The following is a 12,944-nucleotide window of genomic DNA, read 5'->3' as shown; positions in this document are numbered from 1 at the left end:
GCGCCTATACGGAAATCCTGGAAGGAGACGCTAGTCGTTCACTAATTTTTGTTGAAGGAATTTTTGGCTAGAAAACCACTCGCCCGCCTTCTTACCCCCTTCAAAATTGTTTTTATGATTTTGTCTTAATTTTTGTACGCTTGTCGGTTCAGTCGCAAAAAGATATGATTTATGGTTGAAAAAATATATCAGGCAAAATTTCAGCTTGGTACACAATTGTATTTACATAAGGCGTATTATAAAGGTCCCACAAGGATACCTATGGACTTAATGTAATGATTGTGTAGTTTCAAATACGACGTAAAATAAGTATTGATGCGGATTTTCTTAGTGTAATACGTAAGACGTCTCTATCGAGATTAACGGAAAAAATAGCCAAGTATTTGCATCCCGATGTTAGCTCCAGAAATCTCGCAGTAATATAGTATCTCGAATATTTTTGGGATTTACCAATCATATCTTTAAAATTTTGTGCCGTTGTGTGTGCTTACTTTTAGGCACCTCTCCTGCTTCTCAATCGTCACTCCAAGAGCATGTTTTGTCGTAATTGGCGGTGTGAGTTATGTTAAAACCCTCTTAAGAAGTGCATGGTACATATTTCACGGTCGCTCTCTCTCTCCTCTGTTCCTCAGGTAGGCGTGACAACTGAGACGGTCCCGGCGATCGGCCGTTCAGAATGACATCGGAGCTGGTGGGGGGAGGCTGCGCCGGGGGCGGGGTCGGAGACGGGGGCGGGGGAGGCGGTTCCCGAGCCACGCCCCCCTCCCCTGGAACTCCCAAGAAGGGCGGCAAAATGATGGCCGTTAGGGTCCAAATGCTCGACGACTCCGTCACCATGTTCCAAGTCCAGGTAAAAATACTGCATACTGCATTGCCCACTCCAAGCTGTGTTTTTTTTGTTGTTGGTTCAACGGTTACACTCCTTCTCATTGAAAGAAAACGGCAATTATCCATCAATTCATAAAATAGTTTCACTTTGCCTCCTTATGTGTTATAAATTTCGTTTGGAAACCCTTTTCATAATAAATCAACGTTTAACTGTAACATAGGGGATGGTTCACATACTTAATACTGCTAGATATATGTAGTACTGTTGGCTACTGCTTACTATTATTTGCAATCCCCTTTTGACAAAACTGTTCCATGTCGTGCCAAATAAAATTTATTTGAATGAATTTCTTGCAATGTAGTTCTTATCACCTCTTATCACTATTGATAATTGGTACTATGGAAGCCGTACTAAAATTATTTGCTCAATAAACTTACCAGAATTTTCTATCCCCTAAGACACCGAGATAAGGTTGCAGATGAAGCAGTTTTAAAAACAGCTTACTTTGGTAATTTTCAATCTTGAGTGTGCCATGGAAATATTTTTTGGGGCTCTGTTACAGGTGTTAACAAATTATTCACCATGCAAAATAGAGTTATTAGATATAAGGCTAAAATTCCAAAAAGAGAATCATGTAGACTTCTTGTTATAAATCTTGAAAATCTTACCCCTTACATGTTTGTACATTTATTTTCTTGAAAATCTTACCCCTAACATGTTTGTACATTTATTTTCTTTTTTTGAGAAAACATGTTTTATTTTACATTTCTATTTTAAAAAATGAGAGTATCTATGGTTATTCTATAAGAAAAGAAAGAAGATGCATGTAATACAGTATTCCACTTTATTTTTTCAAAAAGGGCCCCTTTTTGCTGGAATTAAAATTTATAATCATTTACCTGGAGGCTTAAAAGATACCAACTCATATCAGATGTTTAAATTTAGGTTTAAATCTTTTTTAATCAAGAATTTTTTTTTAATGACCTAAGTGAATGTTTTTCATTAAGGCATGACTGGTGATAATTTTACTATAACCATTTCTCAAAATGTATGGATACATTTTTTTGTTTTTGTATGATATATCTGATATTTTACTATTTTAAAACAACGAGATGAAATAGTATTAAATAAATAAGATGCAATATTACTCACTTCATTATTGCCTTGGATTCATATTTTCACTTTCATATGCCTACATTAAAATATACAATAGAAAGAAGTACTTATAAAATAGAATATAGTGAAAGTAAATATTTGATACCTCTTTTTCTGTTAAATAGGCAAAAGCTGTGGGTCGAGTACTCTTTGACCAGGTCTGCAAACAGCTTAATCTCTTAGAGGCAGACTATTTTGGGCTGGAATATCAAGAAATTGGTGGAACAAGGGTAAGTAATCTCGTATATGTCTTGTACATAGTCACTATGCATTCAAGACCATCAGATTTGCTTGCACAAAAGGAAAAGTAAATGGTAACATCAAAAAACTTCATGCATTCCTCACAAGGATATCAATTTCGTACCCTCCTGTAAAAAAATCTACTTCTCCACCATTCATCAACTTTGCCCATGCTACTAGGATACCATTATTAACCTCTAGACTGTGATTGATGGTACATATATTGACTGCTGCCCTAACAGAATTATTCCACATTTGAGAGGTATTTCTGACATACTTTGAAAGCTTCTATTAATTCATAAGCAGATTTCCCCACAACTTAGTTGCCCTTCCCAAATCCAATCCATACATCACTCAAAACATTGACAGACCCTTTGATCAATGCCCAACTAATATGCCTCAGGATATTATGAAAAACTTGCCTAATAATTTTTCCCATCCCCAGCTTAGGTCGAGCACAGGGAGACTCATTGGAGACTCATCAGGGAGAACATTGTTTTCAAATCAATCAAGACTCTTGCAGTGCACCATCAATCAAGACTCTAGCAGTGTTTCAAGACAATCAAGACTCTTGCAGTGTACTTAACAGAATGAACCTTCTAAAATTTAGTTGTTCTCCCACACTTTACATAAGCAATTGCCCCATGCCATTAAATCATTACACAAATAAACATTTTTCTTCCTCTAGTTTCATTTCCTCTATCCTTCCAGCACAGGCACAGATTTAAATTTGAAAAATACTTTACTTGCCAATTTAACACTCGATAATGCCTCCATCTGTCAGGTACATATATACAAGTCTGGCCCTTAATAACAGTCATCACCCCAGGCCTAAATATTTCAAATTCAATTCTACATACATTCCTCATTGCCCAGCTTTGTACAATGGTTCATGTCTCTCATTCATTCCCCATTCCTTTCCTATCATATCACTTCAGTCCATCTTTAGTCAACCATGCTTGTTCTGCTATTACAGCCTTTATCTCCTTCATCCCTTTTCTAACCACACTTCTCCTCCGCCTCTGACCCATCCCCTTCCACGTACTTACACCATCACCACAGCATTTTTTCTTTTCAAATTTCATCACTCCCTCTCATCTTGCTCCCCTTTCAGAAGGGTTCAAAGCCTTGGATTGGCAAAACCAAACACCCCTAGCCCTCTTCTTCCCCTCATCTTCCCATGCCTATGCTGCCCTCACTTCAAGCTGACATTGTATTTATCCTAAGTGGCCTGTGAGTGGCTTAATTTCCCATTTAATTTTATTTTGATCTTTTTGTGTGTTCCTGCTCCAATATTTAGTTTCTAGATATTTTGTAAATACTCATGTGTGTGAGGAAGTTCCTTTTTTAGAGCTCAATAGCACATTTTTGTTTTTATGTTGCTAATGTAGTTGTCAGAGAATGTTTTGAGGAAATACCATTTATTATATATTTTGCTGTCATAATGATTTCATTGGCCATTACTCATTGCTTTTGGCACTAGCTAAAAGGCATCAAAAGATAACACTGAATTTCCTGAAATATCTAACCATCTTCCCTCTTTCACTGTGATGGACAACACTTATCACAATGATGAGCATGACTCATTTAAGTAAAAAATCGATGGTTGAACATCAGTTAATTAAATAAAATTTTTCCCATCATGGTTATGGAAATTGGATTGATCGACAAGTCTACATTGCATTTTGTTTCACTCATGTAACTCAGTTTATTGATTGTCCTCCATTGCTTTATTTTCAGTATTGGTTGGATCTTGAGAAGCCAGTCAGTCGACAAGTGGGTCTTACCTTACCAGAATGCCTCCTGAGGTTTTGTGTGAAATTCTACACCCCAGATCCTGCTCAGCTGGAAGAGGAATTCACTAGATATTTATTCTGCTTACAAGTGAAACGTGACCTTGCACAGGGCCTTATTCTTTGCAATGATAACACAGCAGCACTCATGGCTTCCTACATTGTTCAAGGTGAGATGTTGTGATAAGCACTCATGGGGTTGGGCAATAAAGTCTAAAACTGATTGCATTTCCCTGCTTTTGTTTATTGACGGTACATATACTCTTCATCTACATTACTGGTTTTTTTTTACTAACTACATACATTATTTTTAACTATTGGCTTGTACTTGTTAGGGTAAAGGTCAATTTTTTAACCAGGTAGTATTAACATAACTCACAAAATTTGCTACACATTTTTTACAGATATTTTTTTCCCTTTATTTGTCACTTCAAAATTAGCTGGTAACAGATATCCAGCTGTCATGCTTTTGTACCAACCTCTTCATGCATGATTGGGGATTGAGCCCTTTCATCATTTGTCCAGTCTATTCCAACTGAAGCTGGCCACTACAATTCCTTCTCTCAGTAAAACCTTCAATGATGTAGGTTAGAAAATTATTATGCTAAAGGTTATGCCCAATCCAGATATTTCTCCCCTTGTTCATGTGATTAAACAAGCTGAGTGGTTTCCCTCATCCTTTTCAAGATCCTTTTATTGGTTTCCATATCTTTCCAGGGCATCTTTAATGTAATGGTTTGTGCCACAGCCTAAAGGCTTTTGACTCTTCCTTTCAATAACTTATAAGGTGTCCAGGTTCCATACCTCACTCATGACTCTACTCATAAACTTTAGCTTCAAGTTAACATTACTGAATATGCAGTGCTTTCCTATCTTGTTAAAGGCTTTCTTCTTTGCTTGGTTAATTGTATTCCCCATTTTTTTACTACACCATTATTACACCCAGTATTTTATCAGGCGTAATTTTCTTCCTAAATGTGTAATACTACAACAATTTTAAGGTCCTTGAGTTACATGAGCTTGCATGCCATGCCTGCTAGCAATTAGAACTTTTGTTTTTACTACACCGATTTTATTTTGTTTGGTCCCAAGTATGTTATCCATTCCCTGATAAAGTTTCTGAATCTCTTTCTTTTCTGCCAGTATTGTAATATCATAAGCCAATCAAAGTCTAGGCATTCTATCTCCCTGTATTTTAACACCACTCTGCTCTTGTTTCTCCCTCAGCTTGTATAGAGTTTTGTTGAATTGTTCATTGATGAATACTTGTTAAAGAGAGCCATCTTAAACCCTATTAAATGGCCACCTCTAATTGTTTTATACTGCTTCTTATATCTGCTACTTCTTTCCTTGTATACGAAGTTCTTTATTTTATCTGTGAAGTCTGTTTTAAATCTACGAAGGCTATAAATCATGTTATCCCTTATTAAACTTTTTTTCTGTGACCTTCATAATGGACTAGTTCCTCTCATACTCCTACCCTTACTGTAGCCAAAGTGGCCATTGGTAAGAATTATTTCTATTTAAATGCAGTCTTAACAAGTGACTGAATTTGTAGGTATCCTTTAAAATTTTGTAAAGTCCATTATATTATCAGTGTTCTTTTTTATATTAATAGACATTATTTTCTGAGATATTATGCTGTTTTATCCAGGGAGCCCAGAAGTGCTTGACTTGGTAAATTTGTTTGCACTTATATCTCATCAAATTGACCACCTTCATCATTACATTCAGCTGGTTCTTAAAGAAACTAAAATGTATTATCATTCTATGCTGTTTGATAAGTCTATGTAGGAGAAACAGTACAATGTGCTCAGCAAATATGAACTTATGATACTCTGTTTGGGCAGATGAAATGTAGATCCAAATGTGTCAAGTCAAGCTGTTGTTAGAATTGATCTGGCATTTGCTGGTCGTCATAGCAGTGAATTTTGCCGTTTAATTTTCATTATTATGCCTTTATTTAATTACATACTATCAAAAACATTTTTTTGAAGAAAATTTTACTCCGAAGTCAGTTGTTTTCCATGACTTATTTTTCATTTTTTTTACTTTCAGCTGAATGTGGAGATTACGTTGTGGAAGACTATCCTGATCACACATACCTCTCAACCTATAAATTTGTGCCCCATCAAGATGCAGAACTGGAAAGGCGGATAATGGAAAATCACAAGAAACACGCGTAAGTCTATTTCTTACCGCAGAATTTTGGCAAGTTCTGCCTCCTGCTCCATCACTCTGGCAACACCACCACCCCTCAAGATATACAGTGCCAGTATCCATAATCCAATTTATGAAGCAAAGCAATCCATAAATTTGTGGCATTTTCCTTCAAAATCATGCATGCTTAGAATAGAAAGGAAAAATGGTGGCATACATTGAAGTTCAGTTGAAGCAACTTGATCTGCCTGAATTCCTCAAGGAAGAGAGAGGGTTGTGAGCTTGCTGGATATTCATCAAAGAATGAGTGATGCTTGTTTGGATGTGAGCATAGTCTGGAGCTAGGCAAGGAGTCCGAAAGGTGACAATCTAGCCATGATGAGCCTGCATGGCCAGGCCTTTACAGAGGACATTTCAATATGGCAATGAGTGCACACTAACAAGCACACATGGACAAACTGATTTAAACCAATTAATGGATCGATAAGAGACATGAAAATTTTGCTTGGGCAAATCCATCTGAGTTATTCATACTATGCTAGGCTACAAAAAACTGTAGGCACAATGGGTCTTGCTGACTCCTGAAATGAAATAGAATATTAAACTGATTGCTGAGGAACTTCTGATTAACCCTTTCACTGCTATGTACACACTTGTACATTCCCTCAGTGGGTTGTTTTGAACCTACTTTTACCATCATAGACCATAATAGGGGATCTATTTTCCCTTGATCTATAACTTCCTGCAAGTATACATTTGATCATATTTATAAATTCAAGGTAAAATGCTGGGCACAAAAAATGAATTAAAAAAACTTTCTTTTTTATTTAACTTGTTGATTGGAACACCTTACCTGCAAAACTATTCGAGCCCTTTCCTAGCAGAGTGCATACTTTTAAGAAAAGATGTAAGGAATTTATGAAATAATTTTATTGATATGTGGTTTTGGAAAAGAAATACTTAGTGATTCCACGTATACGTGGAATAACTAAGTATTTCTTTTCCAAAATGGATCGCTTCCACAAAGTGATGCCTCAAACCATTTTATTGATATGTGGTGTAAAATTATATGTAGCAGCTTAATTTCTTTTTAAATTATCTTTTTTTTCTTGCTGATTGATTGATGTTAATGAGATGGGGATTTTCTGGTTTTGTGAAAGAGATTTGTGTTTCGAAGTTTCCTTTAAGGTCACTTTGTTTTACTGTTTGATTTTATCTTTTATCTTTTGTGATTACTTGGGACTTGTGTGCCACCTGACATTGTCTATCTGCACATGTGGATTTTGACAATAATAATAATAATGTGTTCATGTTCATCATAAATAAAATTTATTTTCATGGTCCCCTTCAAGACTTTTAGAGACCAACGTATACTTCAATACTTACTATCACTGAAATGCTAATTTTTACTTAAAATGAGGAGTTAGTTCCACCAAGTATGTTTGAATCCATCAAACTAAAATGTTTTGAAATTATGCTATTATATGTTGTAATGAAATATAACTGAGTGAATCAGGCTTAAATTTTTGGAATCATTCCATATTATAGAAACAAAGCACATCCTAGTCAGTTTCCACTTTTTTGTTTGTGTGTGGAAAATTGCCAAGAGCTCTTTTGTTTCTATAATCTATAATGAAATTTCACCTAAATTAATTGGAGATCTAAACTAATTATTAATATTATTATGTATATTTCTACTCATAATGAGAAGAAACCTCTTTTGGGGTTATAATGCTATCAGTTTCTATAAATAATACTGGTGTAAGGAGAAGATCCTAGGTATCTTCATAAACGGAAAGTCTTCAGAATGAATTTGGATACATGCACGGGGGGTATATGTATGTATATTCAGGAATGATGAATATTTGAAAAGATGATGATATCATCTGGTAGAGGACATTCCAAGCTTTCAGTAGACAAACATTATTAGTTACTCACATGAAATGTTCTGCAATAATTTGTTCTTGCTAGAGGTCAAAAGTAAGTTTCCACTTTAATGACTGAGATAATGGTGTTGAAATTACCATGCTATCTATGAAGACACATCATGTGCGAATGGGATATTTATGTTTATGCAGCTGTTCAGAATAGTTTTCTCTAATTTTAGGGGACAGTCACCTGCTGAAGCAGACCTCAATTTATTAGAAACGGCTAGAAGATGTGAGCTGTATGGGATGAAGATGCATCCTGCTAAGGTAATAATTCAATCAAAATTATGTGACTAATTAATGCGCAAAACTGTTAGCATTTGCTTTATCAACAATTAGTAGAAAATTATTTATTCATTTTTAGATACTTTAAGCCTTAAAATTGGGGTAGACGCTTCATAGTATTGATGTTTTGAGGGCATGAAAAATCCTTGGTTTCACTGTATTATTAAGTTATTTTTAATTTAATTATGCAATTATTCACCACTAAGAACCCTGAAAAAATGTACTCAATACTTTAAGTTTTCCATTCTAGCTGTCTTTAACTGAAAATGCATTTGTGTGATAGGTAGGTGCTTTTGTATCAGGAAAGTGGATTTAATAGTGATATTAAAATTTTGAAGGGAATGTGCTGTTGCTGTTAACCACATGGCTGTTAACTATTGCTGTTAACTACAATGGAACAATGGAAATAAATTATAAGGGGAGGGATGACAGTAAAATGGTTTTACATTATAAACATTTAATACAATTCTCAATAAATAACTATTCTTTTGGAAGTTTTACTAACCAGAAAGAAATTTTAAATCATCATTATTAAGTAAACTTCATGGCCTCATTTCATGTTTTTGATGTTTTTAACTGAGTTTATGTCAGGAAATAGAATACAGTGAAATGCCCATTATATGAATTTCTATAGGAAAAGGTTTCTTAACTTTAAAGCTTTTCTTTATTCCTTCATTACACCTTTGTCTAATTTGAATCACTTGTCCCAACTACCTAATGATCCAGAATGTGGTACATAAAATATCCTTGATCAATTTTAAAGCACTGCATCACTTAAAAAAATACCCTTAGGTGTTCTATTCTAGCTAAATTGAAGTTTTACAATCAATATTCTTATGATTTAAAATAACTCAATCTTTGGTGATTCTGCAGTTTTTGAGTTATTTTAAATCATGAAGCAGTTCTACAAAGTCATTCCTGAAACAATTTCTCAAAAAAAATCTTATGATTATGATCTTATGATTCTCTATTTTTTAATAAATGACCAAAAAACTTATTAGTTATTTCATTCCTTTCAACAGGATCATGAAGGTGTTCCTCTAAATTTAGCAGTTGCACACATGGGGATTGTAGTGTTCCAGAACTTCACCAAAATCAACACTTTTTCATGGGCTAAAATAAGAAAAATTAGTTTTAAGAGAAAGCGATTTTTGGTGAAACTTCATCCAGAAGGATATGTAAGTATTGATTTATTCAGTATTGATTATATAGTTGAATACCACTTGACTCTGACCATCATGTGTTTAAGCTCATTATACAAGATAAATTAAAGTATACACCAGGATTCTGAAATCCTCCTTGTTTTTCATCATGTAAAGTATAAGGATTATCTTAATTAATCATTATACCAGCCTGTATATCCTTTTGATTACATATTTCCCTTGTCTTTACAAAAAATGTTTGCAAAATTAAACCTGATGTTGTTGGTCAAAGGTTTGATAATGACATAAACCACTAAAATATGCAAAAAAGATATGGTTCAGTGTATTTTTTATGCATATATATTTTGGTGGTACAGTCACCTTTTTCAATGGAAGGAAAAACACTTATGAAAAAGAGTATTGGTGATGGGTAGGAGGGGAGAGCAGGAGTAGGGCAGAAGGGGTTTTTGGGGAGGGGGAGAGAGGCAAGGTTCAGGCCCGGGCCCAAGCATCCTCATAGGAGCCAAATGCATGCTGAGTTTGTGGGTGTTGAGCTGTAACAGTTTCTCTGAGAGAGGGAGGGAGGCAATAATTGATGCCCTGTAACAGTTTAAAGGGGGCACATAAAGGGAAATATATTTGGGAACTGGTAGAGGGGCTGATGTGGAAGAAGGGTTGCAGGAGGCACAGTGATTGTTGATGCAGATGCTGAGGGCTTTGGTGCATTTCCCTACTTAGAATTAGGAGCAGTGTTTACAATTAATTAGTTGATTACACTGATGTAGGGGCATGAGAGAAGGGATGGAGTGGAATTGGAGAGAATTGGTGAGTTGTGAAGTAAGGAAAATGCTTAAGAGTTGAGTGCTACGGTATAACATACAATTGGCTGTTATTCAGGGCATTTTAATGGCTTTCTAGTTCAAATAAGAAATGCATTGGTGAAACATTATTAATTTTGTTTTCCTCAAGAGGGTATTTTACTCTGTCCGGAGCCAAGGCTACATGACCGTAGGGTGTTTTGATTCATGTAATTCAAAATTGAATTATTGAGCCTAAGAATCCATTCTTCTTTTCACAAGATCATGCTTCTGCAATTGTATTTTATCTTGGTAAATTTAGTGTTTTGGACAATAAAATAAATATGTCATGATTATAAACTCCCAATCCCTTTCTTCTTGTATGCAAGATATGGTTTTTCAGTGTATGCATACATAACTTTTATAATTATTTATGTCATTTCTATAAAAATTTTTAAAATATACAAAAATGCCCCCCTCCCAAGCACTGGCATAATCTCAATGTTTAACTCATCACAACTGAATGTGTTAACATTGTTGAAATTAAATATGGATGTTATAATGTTTGATGCCACACATGAAGTTACGCAAAAATAATTAGGTTGCTACTCTAGGCATTTACAATGGATAACATTTCAGTCACAATATTCCTAAGTGTTTTCATTTGGGAACTCCAACCAAAGTACAGAATCCAAAATTAGACACAGATATAGCAGTTTCTCCTGGAAACTAATTCCTCAACGGAAACCAACTCACTGCATTTAGGCTAATGTCCTCTAAATAGCATTTTGAAAGGTTCTTACTTCAGAAACTAGTAACCTACCTCATGAAAGACAAGCAAACAATATTTAATGTGGATAGTTCTGATTGAGGACATTTGCCCACCAAAATGTAAGCATCCCGTGGATGTGTATTCAAAAATATATTCGACAACCTCTGGTCTAACTGGTAATTGAAATACATATCGTTGGTTTCCGTTGTATATTTATGCATTATAAATAAAATTATTCCAGTTCATTTCCCTTTCCCTTTAATTAGTAGTTCAAGGAGTGAGCTAAAATAATTTCCTTTAGAAGAAAGCAGTCTACTCCCGTATAGTTCAATAAAATTAATTTGTTAGGCTAACTATCAGTTTGTATTCATTCAAATACTCAAGTGTTTGTAGTGTCATACATTCACTATACTGTATCTCCTATTAGTTTGATACCATTATGTTTGTTTAAAGCTATACAATTAGCACTCAGGTAAGGTAATCAAAATGCATGATGGAGAGTAATCATAAAAGAGAGGCTGACTAAGACAAACAAAGCTGTCACCAGAATGGTCAGACTTGAAAATGTAATGGACCAACTTCTTCATTTTTGTGGCATAAACACAAACTATGACTATTATTGTATTCATTAGAAGGTTTGGAAAAAAGGAAGGAAGCTAAAAACATTGTTCTATTTATTCTGATTCATAAATTAAACTCATTTAACAGTTTTTTTGGAATGGTAGGCATCCATCTTCAATTTCTGTTAAGTGTTGCACAATATATGTGAATAATGTTTGTGTTCTGCCTAGTTGTGTTTGATATTTTTCATTACCCCTGCTGGAATATCTCTGATCAAGTGGCTGCAGATATTTTTAAACAGGGGAAATGATTTGCTAAATAATTCATATCTGAGGGCAGAAACCAGAGAACAAAAATCACCTAGCTAAAATTTGAGTGAATACATGTTTGGCCATATAGAAGGTAATCAGAAAATGCTCTCCCAAGTTTTGAAACTGCATGACAATTAAAGGCATTTAAATCGTCACAGATAAAAAAATGACAATTTGGTGAATACTCTTGAGCAACATCTGTGAGCAGTTCTAAGAAAAGAGCAATTTATAAAGGCATTAATTGTTGTTCAAATATATTTTAATGTAATCTTAGCCTTTTTTCCTATGCCTATTTAGGCATTTTTTACACCATTTTGCATTACACGTATGAACAGCAGTTTTAAATATAGAAAATGGCACCTAATTGCTTTCCCTTTATTGATCTGATAGTGTTTTGCATTTCCACAAACATAGATGTAGTTTTTCCTTGTGTAGCCAAATAATGTCTGGGTTATAGCAAAAGTTTTTCTTGTTCGTTTTGATAATAAATACTCCCTTTACTCTATCAAAATCATCACAAATTGTTTTGTTACCCCGGTTGTATTGAAATCATATAAAATACCATAGCCACCTACATCCTATTCTGTTTCCATGTCTTGGGTGTGATATCTCTTTATCATTGTATTTTACAGGTTCTGATGCCCATAACTAAAAGTGTGCCTCCAACCAATAGATTATGACAATCACATTTCCGTTTTGTCCCGCATCAGGTCAAGCTGTAAACTAATGATTAAGTTATTTCTATTCATTCTTTTATTTCAGCATCATAATGAAATTTCACACAAGTTTTTAAAATGCTGACTTTTCACTGTATTAACTTAATATACCACTCCAAAGTTACAGCTTATTTGACCTGATGAAAACTAGACATAAAACTGAATCATCAGTCATTTGTGTGTTTTCTAATGTACCCTTTTCCTTTTTGTTGTTTCTTTATTTCATGTGTTATCTTCTGGGGTCCACTAGACTGA

At 34.6% G+C, this 12,944-nt stretch overlaps 1 protein-coding gene across 1 annotated transcript in view; it reads left to right on the top strand.

The window, feature by feature from the left end:
* Positions 1-676: 676 nt before the first annotated feature.
* Cdep (Chondrocyte-derived ezrin-like domain containing protein) overlaps positions 677-12,944 on the top strand; it is a 69,481-nt gene continuing 57,213 nt past the window's right edge. The window contains exons 1-6 of the mRNA XM_071599736.1: positions 677-850; positions 2,110-2,214; positions 3,965-4,187; positions 6,076-6,199; positions 8,285-8,372; positions 9,413-9,568. Coding sequence (XP_071455837.1) covers positions 677-850; positions 2,110-2,214; positions 3,965-4,187; positions 6,076-6,199; positions 8,285-8,372; positions 9,413-9,568 — 870 coding nt within the window. The remainder of the gene's footprint in view (positions 851-2,109; positions 2,215-3,964; positions 4,188-6,075; positions 6,200-8,284; positions 8,373-9,412; positions 9,569-12,944) is intronic.

Source organism: Hetaerina americana, unplaced genomic scaffold (assembly GCF_022747635.1).
Source record: "Hetaerina americana unplaced genomic scaffold, ioHetAmer1.1.p SCAF_11, whole genome shotgun sequence".
Lineage (NCBI taxonomy): Eukaryota > Metazoa > Arthropoda > Insecta > Odonata > Calopterygidae > Hetaerina > Hetaerina americana.
This window is presented reverse-complemented; position numbering and strand designations above follow the sequence as displayed.